Source organism: Aphelocoma coerulescens, chromosome 2 (assembly GCF_041296385.1).
Source record: "Aphelocoma coerulescens isolate FSJ_1873_10779 chromosome 2, UR_Acoe_1.0, whole genome shotgun sequence".
In the NCBI taxonomy this organism is placed as follows: Eukaryota; Metazoa; Chordata; class Aves; order Passeriformes; family Corvidae; genus Aphelocoma; species Aphelocoma coerulescens.
The window spans coordinates 33,713,849-33,733,808 of record NC_091015.1 but is presented as its reverse complement, the minus strand read 5'-3'; the positions used below and the strand labels follow the sequence as shown (position 1 = coordinate 33,733,808).

General features: G+C 40.8%; 1 protein-coding gene across 2 annotated transcripts in view; it reads left to right on the top strand.

Moving 5' to 3' along the window:
• The first annotated feature begins 468 nt into the window (after nt 1-468).
• The window catches only part of LOC138106419 (electrogenic aspartate/glutamate antiporter SLC25A13, mitochondrial), a 103,187-nt gene continuing 83,695 nt past the window's right edge, over nt 469-19,960 (top strand). The window contains exons 1-2 of one of the 2 annotated variants that reach the window (XM_069006994.1): nt 2,711-2,762; nt 5,094-5,158. In XM_069006994.1, the coding sequence (XP_068863095.1) occupies nt 2,726-2,762; nt 5,094-5,158 (102 nt within the window). In that variant the 5' untranslated portion in view covers nt 2,711-2,725. Of the gene's footprint in view, nt 570-2,710; nt 2,763-5,093; nt 5,159-19,960 lie in introns of those variants that run through there. The other variant, XM_069006995.1, reaches the window with a different exon arrangement.

Below are 19,960 nucleotides of genomic sequence, written 5' to 3'. Positions count from 1 at the left end.
AACAGCGCTGGGCAGGACAGCAGGGTTTGATTTGAAGGTGTTGGCATCCTTCCGCTGCTTGCCCCGGTGTTCTCCGAACACGGCGGGGGCATTCCCTGGGGTCAGCAGCGCGAGCCACCAACTGGTGACATGGTCACCGTCTCCAGCGGGCGGAGAGGCTGCAAGGCCCCCAAGAGCTCTGAGTTCCCCTGCCCCCGCTGGGCCACCAGCCGTAACCGTGGAGGAGCCCGGAGGGCAATCAGGCCCTTCACAGGGATGAGGCGGTGCTCGCCCTGCAACGCCGGCGTTCCGCCGGTGCCCGAGGCCGCATCTCCCACAGCCTCGCCCGCCGCCAAGCGCGGGGCCCGCGGGGCCGGTCCGGACCGTGCCGGGCGATCACGGGGCCGCGGCGGGGCCGGGCGGGGGCGGCGCCCCGTCCTTGCCTGTGAGAGCAGGAGAGCGGTGACGGCCGGCGCTGGCGGGCTGGTGCGCAGGCGGGGAAGCTGCGTGCCGCGGTCGGAAGGGAGGGGAGCGGAGGAAGGGAAGGGACGGGAAGGGGTGGCCGCGCCGGGCACAGCATGGCTGCCAAGGTAAGGCACCGCCGCCGGCGGGCGGGCAGGCGGCGGGCGGCGGCGGGGAAGGGGCCGCGGCCGCGGCGGGGCGGTTGCCGGGCTTGACCTCGGGCCTGTCCTTGACGAAGCCCGGCGGTGGCGCCTCCTCCTCGGGGCTCTGCGCCCGCTCGCCGCCGGCCCCGGGGGAGCGGGCAGCGGGCAGCGGGCGGCCCCCAGGCCGGTGGGGCTGGGTGCCAGCGCGGCGAGGATCCGCACCTGCCCGCGCCGGGAGCAGCGGGCCTGCGCTCCGCTTGCGATGCATCATCGGTGTGAATGACACTGCGCGGCGCCTCTCGCGGTCGGTGCCTCTGGGTCGGTGCCGGGGTCACTCTCCCCGGCACGGCCCCGCACTGCCCCGCCGGGCACCTGTGCCTTGGCCCGGCCGCGGCTCCGCCAAGCGCAGTTGGGCCCAGTAGTGCCTCAGTGAGAGCCCCACCATGCACCTTCTTTCACAATGTACAGATGCATAAATACACACGTACACTCATGTTATACATGCGGACACACACACTGGTTTAGACGAGAGGATGCAGCGGATTCTTGGGACGGCGGCTGGTGGGTCCCGGAGTGGGTACAGATATTGGCCCTGTCCTGCTTGCAGGCCTTAGTGTGATGGTCTTTTTTTGCTTTTTCTCCCATTTTCTCCATGTACCTATTTTTACCTTCTATTTTCACATTTGGTTATATAATACCATTTTTACGTCTCAGTGCTCTCCTGTGAGGCTGATACCTGCTATTTAGACTTCTTTGCAGATCAGAAGGATAAACAAATTGAAATACTTTATTTAATTGCCTAAAATATACTCCCATCCCAGAAGAAAAATTTGCAATTAGCTGGATCAAGTCCATATCGAATGGCAGATAAAATTAGATGTAGTGTTGGTGTTTCAAAACTTACTACTTTCATTAGGTTTTGTATTTGAATACTGACACTTTAAAAAGAAAATACTCCATGTCCCTCTTATATTGAAGTCAGTGGTGAAACTTATGTTGAGGAAACATCAGAAAACAAAGCTTCCGCCAACAACTCAAAGCAGCACATGGCTCAGTGTGGCCAGAATTGTGTGCTCCTTTATTTCAGCTCGTCTAGAACAGAGCTGCTTTGGTCAGCACCTTTCTCAGTAAGAACTTAGGTTATCTGAACTGCATGCTGTTTTAATGGATTGAGCAATATTTGATTTCTTATTGCTAGCATGCATTGGAACAGTCATCCCCAAATCTTGTGTTCGCTATTTGTGAATCTCAGCTGCCCTGTCTAGCTTTTTTTAAAATTTTTGATTGCCCACTGGTCCATACACACAGCATATCAGTTACTTCTTACCAAACCATTGGCATTTAAAGATTTAAAAGTCTTTCATTCTCTGAATTTTTGAACCTTTTACTTATTTTCTCTTCTCCAAGCAGTGGTTTGTATTCTGCAATCCATTTGAACCTATAGTAGTTACATATACTCAAAAAATACTGTATATGTAGTTAGTGTTTGTCTAATTGGGTAGACACATGTGCTACACATTTGCATGGTGCTCTTTTTCTTTCAGCTAGATTTCTTACACAGTTCAGATCCCCAAAATCTACACAATCATATGTTAGAAAGACTCAGCACTTTAAGAGACACTTAACTGAATATTGTACATTTCAGGTTACATCAGGCTTGGCAGAGAGATACCCAATAAAATGAATAATGGCATAATCCTCATGTCATATGCATTCTTGGTGCATTGCAAGGCAGAGATACAGCTCTTTGTACCCCAGGGTGTACAGTCCTCACATAGCTTTCAAGGAAGGCTTCTGGTTGTAAGCCTAAATGCGTGAGAGACTTATGTTAGAAACAAACGAACTGTAACTGTGAGCAGCTAGAATGGATTAATTATTACATTACCTTGTTAGACTTCAAGGGGGTTTTTGTCTTCAGCTGAAACAGTTAAACACAGGTGAATTTCTATTTTTATTGAGGTCAGTTGCAAAATGCAAGTAGCATTTTGTACTTTAAGGGTAACATTTCAGCTTAGGTTCTGCAAGCACACATATGAATAACTTTGCCACGGAAAGAGCTTCTGGGCCTGAAGTTACTCACGTGTGCTTGCAGGCATGGGCCTTGGTTTGTGTTCTAACTTCCTCACTGATGCATCTCAGTAATGTTTGCCTTTTTCACCTCAGCCAAACAATGGACTGGTGAGTTAAATGCTTTTTCTAAAATTTATTTAGTACTTTTTCCTTGCCAGTATCCTGCATGACCGCTTCCTTTAATTTTTTAATTATACCCTTTTAGGCATAGAGTCTTTGGATGTAATTGGTCTTTGCTTGCAAGATTTCAAATGTTGACATTTTAAGCAGACTCTAGGAATTCAGTCTCTCAAAACGAAAACCCAAATGGAATACTGTTAAGCCTGCATAGTTAAGCACTCAGGTATCAAGAAATGGACACTACAGCCCCATTTAATTTCCTTTGTTGTATATAGCTCAATGTTTGCAACTTATACAATATTTTAAACAATGAATATTGACATCAATGTGTTTTCTTAAACTTTGAAAACATTTTCTGAAACTGCTTTGGGAAAACTACACTGTAAATTATATTAGCACAAATTGCCAGTAAAAACCAGAGGTGAGATTTCCCAGTAGATTTTTACCCCATTGGTAACTAAATTACTGTCCTGGGTACTGGCTGCTTTTTCTGCATTGTGCAAAAAAAAGAGGCTATGTGGAACCTCTTCATGGTAATGCACGTACAAAGCACTAATGTTTTACATATTGTGTCCTGCTTATTTCTTCATTTTGAGTGTTTAACAATGCAATCACAATGTTGTTTTTCTGCCCTTTAGCCATATAGTTCTACAGAGAATTTACATAGTCTAACTAATGCCCCTTGCCACTCACCTGGTGTGTATTTTACAGCAAAATTAAATGTTTGTGTTGAGTGAATGTCAGTTACCCTTGATCCCTATTCCGCTACACAGTTCTGGGCATAACTGTTGTCTTATGCATGTGCAAAGTGTGACTTGCTGTCTTTTTAAAGTTCTACTGCTTGGTAAAATATGAACATATTTTCAGTGGGAGGTTCAGGTTCTAAGGTATGTCTCAGTGAGACTTCTTTCTGTAGCTGATTTTGCTTTTGTTACTGTTCTACTTTGTCTGTTCAACTTAAGGTCAGAAACTGACATTTATAATGGGAGCTAGTATACATAATATTTTTTAACTTTATATTTCATAACCACTAAGCTACATTCAAAACAGTTAAAAATTGCATTAATGAAAATTCCAAACTCAAATAATTTTGGTAGATAAATCAAAGCCTAGAAAACTGTAAAAACAGTGGCTTAGCATGGAAGCACTTGAACACCATTAAACTTTATCTCTGCTATGGATAGCATTGGATATGCTATGGATAGCAGGAAATAAAGTTCAATAATTGTATGAATTGCATAATAATAATACAGGAGTTATTTTTAAATACTGTGGAATATCTCTGTTTCTAATGTAATTGGTTTTTTGTGTGTCATGTGTGAACTTTTATCCATGGGACACATATTTGTTGCCCGTACTACCCAGAATGTATAAATTATTTTAAAATTATTGTCTAACGAGCAAAGTGAACACAAATATTGCATGCTAAAAAAGCTAGGTGTAAAATGACTGTTCAAGAGAAGGCATGAACCTTACATCAGTACCTGATGGGACTGCTTGCATGCTTAATTTTAAGTGCATGTGTAAGTCTTTCGAAGAACAAATGCCTGACTGTCAGAACTAAATCAATAATGTAACAAAAAGAGATTTGTTGCGGACTTATGTGACAATATTTGGGATAGTTCTAATGCAAGGTAAAGAAAATTGGTTATGCAATTTTCATATATTTAACTTTTTTTTTTTTTTTTAATTCTCTTTTCTCTTGTGTTTTTCTGAAACTGTTTATTATGGAAGCTGTACCAGTGGAGTTAAATGTTGTTTCTGGTTACTGCCACATTTACCTTTAAAGTCCTAAACCTTGTCGTATCAAAAATAGTTAGTCCCCAGTCACAGGCTCCTTTTATTTCTTGGTGTTACTGTAGTCAGACATCTCACACTGAACATCCCAGTCCTGCAAGATTCATCACCTCAGCTGTATTACCTGGAGTTCTGTGAGGGATTGATGCCACTGGCCCTGCCTCTACGAACCTTTTTGTCTGCAGAAGCGATTCAGTGCCTGTCCTGGAGAATGTGAATTAGTGAGGTTTGGGTAAGCAGTGGTTGAAATGCAGGCACCATTGCAATGCAATTCTAAATAAATGTGATTGCAAACAATCCTGAAAATATTAGATGCTGGCACAACCATGCCACTTTGATTATTTTGCTGCCATGCACACCCAGTGTGTCCCTTTGTGCATCATACAGTTCCACTGTGCCTCTTTGTTCAGCTCCTTCTCCCGTGCTCCTCTCTCCTGTGGTAGCAGTAGCGTGGGGTGTGCCTGGGAACAGGCTGAATTCGTTCTTCTTGCCCTCAGTTGTGCCATTCTTCCCTTCCTCCAGCAAAATGGAAGAGAAGAATTGCATTGCATTGGACATGGATTTGTTGGGCCCTCAGAAAAGAAGAGGTGAGGGATTCTGGCGTCATGATGGGCTACTGTGTCCATGAAAGGAGTGGAGTCCGTTGTGGACAGGCTCCAGCCACTCAGTGAGATCAGTTTTGGAGAGGAAAGTGGTTGGTGAGTAAGGAGAGAGCAATCTGTTTCTCTGAAGCACCACTGAGTTTATGTACTATAGATTTAATAGTGTCATGACACTTAATGGTACCACAGTAATTTTTTTTGGATGTGATAGCATTATGTAATATCCATGTGGAAAGTCCTGTTGCTAGTCTGTACAGGTCCAGCAGTGCTTGCTCATGCATAGTTATTTTGGATCTGTGCAGAAATATGTAAATTCTTAAAAACTGTATGTATCATAAGACTCTTCTTTCCACTTTCCTCTCAGCAAAAAAACATGTATTTATGCTGCTTATGACTTATTACTGCATCTTGATTTCTTAAGAGACCAGAATTTGCCTGATAGAGGGACACTGAATTTGTATGAGTGCTGATAACTTCAGACCTTTTCTAAGTACAGAGTAGCATGAACGATGACTGCAGCTGAAACAGAGAAGAAGCCAAGTAATTTACTCCACTGTCCTGCCTGTCATAGTTTATGTGTTTAGTTCTATTTGGTTTCTTTTACTGCATAAATCTTTGCTTATCGTGGCTACCTTCAGGAAGACTGAGTCCTAGTCTTACAAGGCTCACAGTGTTACAGGGCCCACTGACAAGAATCATCCCAGGAAAGGCACTCATGGAACAACTCTGATGTGGAAAAAGTGTATACAGTTCTCTTCTGCAGTGGATGCTGAGTTACCCTGAAAACAAGCTTTAGTAGAGTGGGAGTTTGGTCTCAATTGAGTTTACCTGTGTCTTTGTACTACTGTTTCCTCTCTGACCCCACCTTTCCTTATCAGAGCAAGGTGGAGGCAACAGGAGGTGGTGAAAGAGGTTGCTTCATGTCTTCAATATGTTAGGTACTGATGCCATCACATGTTGCAACTGCCGGTGGTTTTGGCAAATTTTTGAAACTTGCTTATTTCCATTTTGGTGTCCCTGTAAGAGGAATTGCAGGGTGGCTTTGCTTCCTGTATAGCCCAGGAGAGTGCTACTGGACCCAGCAGTTATGTGTATATATTGTCTTTTGTGATGCCTGATGAAAAGTATTTAAAGTTATCTGGATTTTATCACACCGGGAAATAATTTCCTCTTTCTATGCAGCTTTGTGTCCCAGGAGGTTAGAGAAGCTCTTCCAAGTGTGCCTCAAACCACGTGTTAAAGGCGCTCCTCCTAGAGCTGTAATGTAGACAAGCTTACAGCCCTGAATGATAACAATGTGTGTTCTGACCAGCTTGTTTAGGCCAATATCTATTTTATTTGTTTATGTTGTCCAAGGAGTATGACAAGGAGGTATGTGATACTGTATTTCCTGGAGGATAGCATGAATGTGCTGCTGAATTTTAGCTTCATTTTTGCTTTTGATCGATGGAATTGCCTCTGCTTTGGCTGTAGAATGGCTTTACCATACTGAATAGAGCCTGTGTGTTTGTATGGTGCCAAACCTAAACTTGCATAAGGCCTCTAGGCACTACTTGACTCTGCTAATCATGCTGTTTTGCTTTAGCTACAACATAATCTTCAGGAACAGAGCAACTGGTGTTTTATGGTGCTAGGTAACTATGGCTAGTAAAATGTAAGGTTGGATATTTTCTGGTGCATTCTCTTTCTGGAAAGTATCTGTATCTCAGTCGTTTGCAGAGAGACAAAGAGATCCTTATAAAAATACTCTATATTCAGTTGCTTTGGAATAAAGCAATTCCAGCTGAAGCTGTGTTAAAACACTTAAAGGAACACTGTAAATGCATTTTTCATAAGTTTTTAAAATAATGTCATGCTATTTACAAGATCTTAGAAACATGCAATTGCAATTATATTCTTTACCAAAAATGTTACTTGACCTGAACAAAATCCAGTGTGTTAAAGGATGAAATTGCTCATAAAGAATGGGTTGTTGGCATTTTTCTTTCTCTCTGAAGAGGGAAAAAAGAAACACTTGAGAGAGAGACAGGCAAAGTGAATGCATATACACCAAACTATGTGCTTTTAGATAAGAAACAGAAGAAACACAGCTTGTCGCAGGACTAATCACATTCCTTTTGTTGGATACATGTGAGGTCCCTAACATCAGCAGCTGGATTCATATGATAGATAAGACATCTATGATGTCTTGCATCCCTAGGCAGCCTGCAAGAAGTGTTTTTATGCTGACCAGTATGGTCACTCTTCACATCTCCTTGGAGATCTGCCTTGCACTCTGGCCATGTGAAAACCAGTTTAGGCAAAGATGATTTTTAGATGTTCTTTAGATTAACATCGTCATGCCTAACTTTTTTACCTACTTGACTTTGGAATTAAGAAACCTACCAGAGGTGTCAGGAATCGGTACCTAAACAGGCGGTGTGCTGAGTAGGGAGCATTTAAGGCAGCCAATGGGAAATGAAGGGACAGGATGGAGAAAAGTCCCAGGAGGATCTTTAAACAACAAGGTTTGCACCTCTGTTTCATGCAGGGCCACTGTGTAGGTATAATGCAGCACAAGGACTGAGGGCAAGAGGAGTGGGCCAGAACCTGATTCAGTTTCTAGCAATTAGGGTACCCAGCTGGGAGGGGGGAGATTCGGATTCTCTGTTGCTAGCAGTGTTGATGCATTTTGCATGAATGAAACCTCCAGCTGCCACAGTTTCAGAGGGTTGCTGCCTGGTGCTTACTGTCAATGTACATTAGATGTGTTGCATGTGTGGTTGCTGGTTGCTGGGCTCCTGGTTAGTGTGTCTAAAATGTCTCTACATGCTCAAATCAGGGCTGCCACAGTTCTGGATGTGCACCTTGGTAAAACTTCTAGAATCCTAAAACCTTAAATCGCATGTGACTTTCTGCTTGTAGAGATGGAATGGTTTTTGCATCATGCTGTGACTGAGGTAGTGGAGCGTGCTAATGGATCTGACCTTCAGAGGCTGAGCAAAGTGGAGTTTGCAAATACACAAATACACATTTTATTTGTAGAGAGCACACAGAGATGGGCAGGCTTGTGCCCACATAGCTAAACCTTTTAAAAATACTTTTTAGATCTTAATATCATCACTACTTCCATAGCTTTAGGAGCTTAATGGTTCTTTTTTGAAAGCCAAGGCTAGGCTAGACGAAATCTCGGAGACTGGTTCTTTGCCTTCCTCATACTGGGCTGATTGTTTCTCTGCTCTGATGCCAGGGCTGAACTTGCTGTAGCTGTTGTGTTGGTTGGGTTGGTGTGGAGAGGTACCTCTTTGTTTCCTGAACTGCCAGGTCACTGCAGTATTTAAAAGCTGTGGTAGCCATGAAGTTGTGATTTCACTAAGTAATGATTCAGTGGCAAAACTAGGGTAGTGTAAGGGTGCAGGGATGAATTGGAGTGGATAACTGACTGGGCAAAAAGTGTCACAGTTTTTTTTTTTTTTCTTTTTAAGTATATATAAATTGGTTTTGTTTGCATCAGATGAGATCAGTTCCTAATATGGTTCACAGCAAAGCAGGAGTTCTATGGATGGCACTGAGCACAGGAATACCTAACTGGAAACCTGCAAAGGGTTGTTTAGTGTGACCACCATAGAACAATTTACTGCTGTGCATTTATAGATACTTTTGCACTTTCCATTGGTCAGCAGAGAAATAGGAAGGCCAGGTTTTTTACTTTTGGTAAGTGGTTTGTCTTTTTGTCAGCCATGGTTCATGCTGGGATAGCCATAGAGATTGTAGGAATTTTTCCCTAAAGGTAGGAGGTGCAGTGCAAGAATGTAGCCATGGGGATGTAACTGTAATATTGCGTAGGCAAAATTGTGAGACTGTCATAGAACTAACTGGTCAACTAATTACCCATTAGTTATTTACGTGCCAGTGGACAAAAATTTAAATTGAAAGAATGAAAGTAAAAAATGGAACTGAAACACCAAGAAAGCTTTGTTATAATTCTTCTTTTAAATATTTATACTCAACTCTTTTGAAGTATTTTGTCCCATTTTCTCTATAATGCCTAATACCTGGACTGATAGAAATGTTTTAAAAGTTTTCTGAGTAAGCAGAAGTAGAAAATCAGACTGCCCTTGCAAATGGTTTCTAATGTTGTGTTGTTTTTGTTTTTTAAAAGATGTGTCTCTGATTGGCTTATTTATGTATTCAAATGTGACCTGACTTTGCTGTAGAAGAAATAACTGCCACTTGCTTTAGGCAAGTTTGTGGTTGGTTTTGCATTGATTAGTCTAGCTGGTCCCTACATGTTTATCTAACAGTGCTGATCAGCCTTAGCTCAACACCACACACAGAAGATGACTCCAGCCTTAGTCTGTAGGTGTCAGGCAGCTGGTGAAGTTCTAACTCTGTGAAATGAAATCCTAACTCTCCAGAAATTTGGGAAATTAAAGGTGGATGACTGTAATGCTGAAGATGAAGGAACCTTGAGTGCCACGCAATAATCTGTGTTTTTTTCCTTTGATTGGTAGTTTCTGAATGATTGATACATATGTGAATTGTTAAGCACTCTGTCATTTTATGAATTATCCATATTAACATGTATAAAGGTCAAAATGAAAAAGGTCGCTACAGAGAGATTTCATGCATTTGTGGTTTAGGTTACTGTTGTCTTTATGACTTATGACCTCCACATGCTCTTGGTCTTGCTCCCCACCAGCCAGGCCATGTTAGCATCAATAATACTGCTTTATCCCTTTAGCAGAAGACCCAATCTCAAAGGCTCTGGACCAAAGCTGGAGGGAGGGTACTCTGGGAACAGACACCTGCGACCTTTTTTGGGATTTATCTTTGTGTTGGGTTTTTTTTTGCTGGTTGGGGTTTGGTTTGGATTTTTTTTTTAACCCAGATATCATATTTGGAAAACTTGGGCAATCTAAGTTTATTCTAATAAATAGTACTGTTGCAACTTGTGATTGTTTTAGTTACTCTAAAATATGTTTCCATTCTTAAGTGACAAATTTTCTTTACTCTGTACATCTCCTTAGTCTTTTCACATTTTTGGCCTTCATACTTTTTATATTTTAGGTGGTTCTGATTTCAATGAATAGGACAGGTAACCTCTCTTGAAAGTGTTAATTCTTGCTCCACCCACTGTCCTTGTGAGAGGTGAACACTTTCCAGCCGTATTAGTGCTGTTTGAATTATTACTACTTCTCTTTGATTAAAATCAGGTGCAAACAATGAAAAAATATGTTAACACTGTATCTTAATGCATACTACTAGATTAATTAAATTTGATGTACTGTGGAGAGAAACGCAGACGTATATTCATTCAGACCTGTAAGATCACCTTTTTGTGAAGTACAGTGCTTTGCAGAAAGCTGATAAAGAATGTACTCCAGCACCTCTTTTGGATACCTGGGGCAGGATTGTCTGACAGCAAAACAGACTGATCAGGGAGGCAAATAGTTAATGATATGTTGTCATTTGAAGAAGAGTCTTTTAAAAACTGAGCATTTTAAAGCTCATTAAATGCTTTTGACCAGCATATATATGATTTGCTAGAAGCTGCCAGAATACAGAATTAAATTCACCTGCTAAGGTCCAAGTTTTGGGCAGCCAGCAATGATAGTCCTAGAGTTGTAGTTATCTGCAGAACTATTGTTAGATTATATTGAGATTAGCCACAAATTATATAGCTGGAACTTGATTGTGTCTTCTTTTCAAAACAGAAATACCAAAGAAGAGTTTTACTTGAAGGATATTAGCATTACACTTGAAGGGTGTAGTCATTAAATTGTTTTCCAGTCTTCCGGTCCCACTGTGAATCAATCCCATGTGAAGATAATACACCCTGTAACTCTTAAAGTTTAGGTTTTTTTAAAAAAATTCCATCCGTTTAAAAATTTCAAGGCTTTTAAAGGTTATTTTTGCAATTATGGGGACCTATCAGAAGAGTAATACATGTGCTTTTTACAATTATGATTGTTATGGCCTTGATGATTAGGCTAACTGAAGGATTGCAAAGAGTAAACTTAATTTCAAAGCTAAAATACGGAAGGAGATGTGTAGCTAGATGACCACAGTTATTAGCCAGTCTTATAAATACATAGAAGCAGACCTTGTTTTCCTTGCTCCTTCAGAAGAGGAGAACCGAGGGGAGACCTCATCACAGTCTGCAACTTCCTTGTGAGGGGAAGAGGAGGGGCAGGCACTGATCTCTTTACTGTGATAACAAGTGACGGGACCCAAGGGAACGGCCTGAAGTTGTATCAGGGAAGGTTTAGGTTGGATATTAGAAAAAGGTTTTTCACCCAGAGGGTGGCTGGGCTCTGGAACAGGCTCCCCAGGGAAGTGGTCACAGCACCAAGCCTGGCAGAGTTCAAGAAGTGTTTGGGCAATGCTCTTGGGCACTTGGTGTGACTCTTGGGGAATGGTCCTGTGCAGGGACAGGGATTGGACTCGATTATCTTTGTGGCTCTGTTCCAACTCAGTTTATTCTGGGATTCTGTGATTCAGATGTTTTTATGTAATTAGTCTTCTGTAGTATCAAAACCATGGCTGTTGAGCTGAGGGCGCGCTAGCCAGGAAAACAAGAAGCCCAGAGGTCTGGCTGCACGCTCTACATCCGCGGCTCTAAGGGAGGGAGTGAGCTCCTCACCCGAAGGAGCTTGTCCTGGGCTAGGCTGTCGGGGTGCACAGGCAGAGGCAAAGAGTGAAGGAGGGGACTCTCCGTGTAGGTTGCACGAGCAGGTTTATTGCTGGTGAAGGGACTAGTCATGAACCGATTTTTGAAAAGGGTCCAGGGATTTTACTTGGGGCAGGAAAGGCGGGGATGAGGGATCCAGCCAATAGGACAGGGCAAAGGAGGTGGGATTAACAATGGAGGAGCCAATGGGGATAACTCAGAGGAGGGATTACAGGGGATAGCCAGTGGGGGTATCGAGTAACGCAGAAATTAATAGAACTAATACATATTTAACTAAGAGAACAGAATATTTACAGACTTATACATTAAACAGAGAGGGAAAAACAAGAACCAATCAACACAAAGTAGGCAAATAACTGCGCCAAGGGGTGATGGGATCTCGCCCTCACCCTGAAGGCCCTCTTCAAGCATTGGTGCCTGACCACCGAACATTGGGTTCTGGTGTTTCGTCTGGGGTCAGGGTGGCCACAGCTACCTGCACTGCCCCATGAACCTAAACAGCTGTGGAGCAAATCTAAAATATATAATTCCTGAGCAGTTGTGGAACTGCACAGGGAGGGAAGTGTGGGGAATCCAAAGTCTGGGTATTTCCTATATAGTTGAACAAATTTCTTAGACTGAAAACTTTAAGAAAAGGATGAGAACAGTGATTTATTTGATTTTCACTTGTCATTTCCCCAATAGAGTTTATTCTTTTTCTGTTTGTGACACTGTGATCTTGTTGGTACTTCCTTTGTAATTGAAATTGATTCACTGGAATTCAAATTGTTATGTAAAATGCTGTTGACCAGAGATTTTTCCAGTTCCATGCACTGTTCTGTATTTATCTTTTCACATTTTTCAGTTTCTGTAGGTGAATATTACCTGATCTTTATTCACTGACAATTTAAAGATGTTCCTTCCTGGAGCCAAGCTTCATTTCTATCTGAGAATGTAAGTTTAAACTTAATAGGAAATGGAAGGTTCAAAGAAGGTTCTGTGGCAGGTTGGAGTCTTTTTTTAGAGCTGGCTTTGCAAGAAGATGAGAAGAAAAAATTAACTAGCATTTGCTGTGCTTTGTTTTTCATTCTGACATTGTGTACAGGGAAAAATGCCTGAATTTCAGAATATGGAAGGGCACATTTTTCGGCCTTCCTCCTCATGATGTTTGCCTACTGCCTAAAAATGCACTTGGTCAACATGGGAGGATGCTTTCACAAGGATGATCCTAAACCAAATGCCAATCAATCAGCTAGTAGGAGGAAAAAAATTCTAATTGTCTTTATATTTTAGTTGCTGTTTCTTATCCCAACTTCCCTGAACTCTCTCAGCCAGTAGAATCATCATTTTTTGGGGTGTTTTGGGATTTTTGCCTCAGCCAGGGGGTATTTAATTCTGGGAAGTTATCAAAAGTGCCCACTTCATCAAAGTAAAGCAGTAAATTAGAGTAGTTTTAAAGGAATAAATTAGAGCAAATTATTCAGTGTTGGAGTAGCTTGAGCAGCATCTGACTACATCTTTCGTCAAAGGTTGATAGGTGTTAATCAAAATGCAGGTAACATCTTCAAAACATGAAAGGCCGTCAGCAGGATCATGAGACAAAGATTCTCTGTACATGGAACTCTGGTTTAAAGGTCTATGTTCAAATGTGTAGACACATGGTTTCCTATACTGAGAAATAAAATCTCCTGTCTTAATGCCGCTTAGTAGTGTGTTGTTTATGGTGTGGCTTTGCATTTTTTTTGCAGTTCTTTTACATCAGGTGCCCCCTACATCTGCTTAATAGGGTCTGGGATCTGGTGTGTGCTCTTAGTGTGGGAGAGAGACTAGGATGTTGCCTCGTATCAGTAACAGGGCAGGAGTCTTCCTACTTAAAGGACTTAATTTGAAGATATGTTCTGCAATAGCAGTCAAGCATTATCATCTGTCCTTTGTTATGTGACTTTCCTGTCATATCCATCCATCACATGGTCTGAGGTGTAGGTCTTATTTTAGGATAGAAGAGGTCTGAAAATTAATATTACTGAATACAAACAGCAGACTGTTCATTACTATTGTCATTTTTCTGTGCCTTGGAAATACAGTCTATTTCCACTCTTCCCTGGATCCTTGGCTACTAAAACCTCTTGGTCACGTATTTTATTATTGTAGTTCTTTATCATGTTTGACAACTACTATTTGATGAAACATCACTGATTTAACAGATCTTTGACAGAAGAAACCTTTAAGTGAGGCACTGAGTATGAAAAGCCATTAGGAAAACACGGTATGTAAAAATACTGTGTCTGCCTGATTCCTGCTCTCAGCCCATTGTGCAGTCTGAATCTGACTAGAGAAATTTTCACGTGTTTAGGAGGAGAAATTTTTGAATAATTTCACATTTCCATTAAAATAGTTTTTGTCACTGACATCAAGTCAGCCTTCCTCCTTCCTGTCACTTCACCTGTCTAAGACTGCTTGCCATTGTGTGTCAGTCTAACTGGAAACTACTTTCTAAAGATCATGAATTAGTCCCATGTTGATGGTGTTCAAAAGGAAGAAAAACATGGCAACAACAAACTTTATACAATTGCTTTTACTCTGTTCACAGACCTAGATCAGTCACTTGGTCTGCATCATTTTTTTCAAGACTAACTGGTGTGAAGCAGCAGGTTCAGTCTTTTCTGCATTGTGAACGTTATACTACAGAAGTTTTGAGCCTCTTTTCTCTCCATAAAGAAAATAGTGGTGTAAATCTCTTAATGCCTGTAAAACTCTTGCAATTTGGTTTTGGTTTTCCATTACATGTAACCTATAGATTCAATATCTCATGTATGAGAATAGCCCAAACCAGAATACTTAATTCTCAAGTGTGCAAACATTCAAATCCTGTATAATTGAAGCAGCAGTTAATAGTTCCTTATTCTGTGTGCCTTTGACAAGTTAAAGATAATAAAGCAGCTTTTTCCCTTTTGTTGTGGATGTGTGGGGAGAGAAGGAAGTAAAGAGAGCACTGAACTTTTGAAAATGATGGAAATACCTTAGCAAAATATGTGCAGAAAGACTACCAAATACACTTGTTTTCCTTCAGTGTTTTTAGAAAGTTTTATACAGAATATCTGCCTACAATTCTTTTGTAGCTTTGAAAACCTGGGGATACTTTGTGTTGTGTATGACCCACAATTTGATCAAACAAAGGGGTATATAATGAAACCTAGTGTGTGATCTCCTGGCTTTTCTGTTCACTGCAGGCTTTCTGGGGTAGTGCAGGTTGTGAAAGCTGTGAGTTGTAATCACTGATTGATCACCCAGTGGTTTTTTTGAGGTAAAGCATTAATTTTTTGTGTTTCAAAGTGCTGGATCAACTGGTCAGAAAGAGGTTTTTTGGAATTCTGCTACAGTCTTGACAGTTGGTGCTAAAAAGTATGATACTATGGGGTGGCAGACATGCTGTTTTGAATTCATTTGGTGATGTCAGGGTGCTGATATCAACCCAGGTGTCCAAGGAATGAAATGGAAGAGCCCCTGGAGACATCGAAAGAATAGTGCTAGATTTTCTCTAGTGTCTTAAACACTGCTCTATGTTTGTTAATCTGGTATTTTTAGAGTTTAGTTTGACTGCATTGCCGTCAAAGAAAATGGAAATGCCTTTCTTGGAAAAAAATGGTTTGATGCTGTTTTCCCCTCTTCTAAAAATGCTTTCCTGAAAGTAATTTTAAGGATTTTATCTTTAAATTCCTGTCTTTAAATCAAAGTGTTCAGTTTGATATCATCATCATTATTTCCACTGCAACCAAGTGATCTCACAAAAACATTCTGAGGGCAATGCAGCAGAAGTAAATTTAATGTTTTAATGAAACAGTTATTGCTTTATGCAAATATCTATGATAAAATAGACTTACAGATGAGAAGCCAAAATCATTCAAGTTAAAATCAGAGTAGTTTGTAATTAAAATGCTGAAAATGTTTCTGCAGTTTCTTAAGGAGATGAGAAGATCTTAATTACTGTTGTCAGGTATCTTACAACTTAGGTGAATTATGGAGAGTTATTGTGAACTCTTCAACAATTTTGACTGAGGTGTGGCAAGTCAATGGCAGATAAACTCCTAGGATTACAGTGACTGCCTTGCATAAACAATATAGGTCTTCACTGGATTATTTTATATTCCCACATGAAACTGAAAATTATTTCACAGTATCCTCTTTGATAGCTTCACCTTTCAGTTCGGATCTTCAGCAAGAATGAAGGTCACACAACCACAGTGTCCTGTGGCAACTGTGTAATCTGCTAATATTTAAACATCAAGCAGTTGTTTGTTGTTAATATTGAAGGTAAGAATTGTGAAATAAAATGTTAAACTGGCTTTACTTTGTACTCCCTGTCTTCAGGGAGATGATGTAATAATTTTAAACTAAAGCACATATGATGCGAGTTGAACAAACAGTGATACCCTTGCTTACAGGCAAAAGAGTGTGTGTTTGCAAACACTTGTTTTGGCATACGTATTTTGAGATGACAGGTAAAAACCTGTAATGGAGAGAGGTACTTTGTAACATGAAAGTCCAGGTTTTTCATAGTCAGGGTCGATTAGCATGTTTATGTGGGAAAGGAGGATAGTTACTGTGACTTGGCTTCCACAGACCACAGCCGTGCTTCCCATGACCCAGTATACCACTGTGGTGACTACTGTAGGGACAGAAAAAAGAAAAAAAAAACAACTGTTTTTTTTTGTTTCAAGTAGCACAGTGTTGTCATTTGCCCAAGTATGTGCTGGAATGCTCCTATTATTTTTGTTAGCTATGGGGAAGGGTTCCTGACCACAGGACTTTAGCTTTTCTTCGAGTCTCACCATTTATAGCCTTTTAATAATTTTACTTGGTGTGTGTGATGTTGTTTCCCTTGTGCTGGTGTCATTTGTTCTTTTTAAGGCTGTAGATTGGATCCATACACACATGTAAGGATTCGTGCCCGCTCCCACACCCTTCCCAGTTCTCTTAGCTGCTGAGGTGTAGCATTTTGTCTCTTCTGTCTTCAAAGAAGAAAACACAACACTGAAACAAAACACATTTACCTGTCAGTTATTCCTACATAATTCCTGTTATGCAATTATTAGTCAAGACATGTAATGTATAGGAACTTCTCTCCAGCACATTTCTTTTACTTGCTCATTCACAAGCATGAAGTCACAAATAACAAATTACTCTAGCAACAACTTAAGATGCTGCCTATAAACTTTCCACAAGTTTAAGGGGACTGATTGCACATCCATATATAATTTTTTTCTTATTATAGAATTAGTAGTTATTTAAGAGTGGATCATTCTGGTTATGATACCCCTGTATGGCACTGCTCCAGGTTTGCTTTCTTCAAAAGGCAGCGGGTTTTTGGTTGTTGCTGCAAATGGTCTTGCTCACTCACTGGGACCTCGTGTTGACATCTGGGAGAGAGAAGTATGCAGAAACCTTTTGTAATGTCATTCAGGGTGTCTGTTCTTGCCATTGTTTGCTATCTTGGTTCTGTAATTCATTAAGGTGTCAGATAAAGCATGGGATGCTTCTTTTTAGGACTCTGTGTGTACTGCATAATGTCAGGTGCAGTTGAGGACTCTGAAGAAGTTCCCTGGGAGTGCAGCATCATATTGTTCTTTTGAATCTTTGGATTGTGATATCTCTTGATGGAAGCACCTCTTTAGGCTGCTAAAGCTGCTTTGTGCTGTGGCAGGGAAAGAGTGTGTGTTTGGGTGGTGGTTGGGATCTGAAGCTTGAAACCAGGAGTGATTGTCTCCTTTAAGCTGTGAACCTTGAGCACTGTAAGCATGGGTGCCTTGGAGAGGCTTGTTATTAACTTGTATGTTGCATTCAGAGATGGATGCTTTACCCTGGTTCAAATACATATTTTATGCTAATAACATTGAGTGCCAGGTAAGATTCATGCTGCTTAATAGTTTGGCACTTCTCCTTTACAATTTTTGAATGATAACAGTATCATTCAGTATCTTAACTGTGCTTTCTTCAGAAACTGCTTTCAATCCTGTAGTTGCAACACTGGAGAATTTTCCTATCCTTTGCTTCTTTGAGTGAGATGATTGTTTTTCTGCTAGATGTAAGCCTCTAGAAGACAAATTGCTGGAACTGGGGTGACTACTTTCAAAAGATGAACATGAGGCAGTTGATGTCTTGAGCTTATGGTCAATGTGCTGGTTGTACAGTAGCATTTTTGGTGTAACAAAACATGCTCTGGAAGAAACAAAAGGGAAAGTCTGTAATATGGGCTGAGGTAGCCACCAAAAATGTTTTATCAGGTTCATAATTCTTAGATATCCCTCTGTTTCTGAAAGGTGTAAGGAAGCAAAACAGAGAACAAAGTAGCAGCATTTCAGCAGCATTAGATGCATCTAAAATCTCATCCATCTATGGTGAGTGGGAGTGGGTATTTTTGAAAAATACCCATGACTGGATGAAAATGTCATTAGACCATTCTGAGTAGCTCATTCTTTTTTTTTTTGAAGGGCCCCTTATATATCTTATGTATAATTATTACATTCTTCAAGTAGGCCTGGAGCTCTGGTTTGCTGAGATACATTGGAACGTGTTAATGTTGCATAATGGCCATCACAACGTAGCTGGCTTGTTTATCTTTGGATCACTGTCCTGAAGATAATCTGAGTAAAAATGTATTGCAAAAGACTTATGAGACAATAGGGAACATTACTATGAGGTAGAAGATACAGTCAGAGTATGGTAGAACTTTATGATGGATAGGTAGAGTTATTGAAGAACTGAGCTTTTTCTGATAGTAACATGAAAAGTGAAAGAAATTCCTGTTTTTAACAAAGTTTTGGTTTTCAGGTTCAGTTTTGTACTGTAGTGTAGTGCATCAATTTTTGTTGCAGGAAGGACAGCAGTTGTATCCTTGTCCTAGTCTGGAGGCTGACTACAAATAGTCCAGTTTGTTTCTAACTCCATTTTCTGATAAGTGCTTAAAGTTTGGAGTGGTTTGTGTTGACCAAAGTATGGTGCTTTTTCCGTTAGTTAAATGATACTGCTGAGCAATGGCAGTGCCTAGTTATTTTTACTATTGTATTGGGGTAGTTTTATTGTCCTCTTTTCCAGGTCTTTAAATATGAAAATTGTAGAAGTACACAGTCTAAATGTATTTTTACATAGAGCTAATCTTGGAAATTCTTGTACCAGTTTTTCTTAAGATATGTACTGCTCCCACCTTGGTTTCTGTACCTACTTGGAAGTATTGGACAAACTGGACAAGGATTGTCTGGTGTGTATATAATGGATAACTGTGTGCTGGTCCCTGATCAGTTTGTGTGCAAAAATGCTGTGGTTCATTTGGAATCTCCTTGTGTGAGAACCATCTTATGAACAAGCCATCTGCATTTGCTCTGGGACTTTGAAAGTAGGATCAAAGCTAGAAGGTAATTGCACAATAAAGTAGGTTTGTTAGCTTTGATGCACTTGGGAAAAGTGAGGCTTCCATGACTACCATGGTGCCTAAGACTGGGAATTTACCAGAGATTGAGAGTGAAGATGGATGTACTCAGACTCATCAGACTGAATGTACCTACCTGCTTGGTAGTTATCAACGTCTCTTGCAGTTCTTCCTACCCTAAGCCTTTGGACAGATTTGCCAAATGCCATCTGAACTGTATTTTTCTGGGAGAAATACTCAGTTTGGTTAGGGAGGTCTGTTCAGAAGGTTTTTGATCTGCATTCAGTGCCAGCTCTGTTGTCTGATCAGCAGTTGTCTGATTCTCTGCTTGGTGAGCTGGTCCACATCTTGCTTGAAATCTTGTACTTTGAAGTTCTGCATAGTTCACTTTCCATTGTAGATCACAGTCAAGTTTTTTACTGCAGAAGGAATGGCAGTTCTTTTGCTGAGGTGAGAGTATGCATTTTGAACTAACAGAAAATGCTTATTGAGGCAGCTGAAACAGGAGACAGTGCCCTTCACAGATGCTGATACAGAGCACTTGTAATTTAGGATATGGGTGTGATGATGGAAAGTGACCAAGGAGAGTTGCTAGATTAGAAGAATGATTATATATGTTTGTGGTGGTATTAGTCTAAATATGGAAGAAAGATTATTCTCATCTATATAAATAAGTTATTTGTATTAAAATAAAAACTGGAATGTTGTTTTA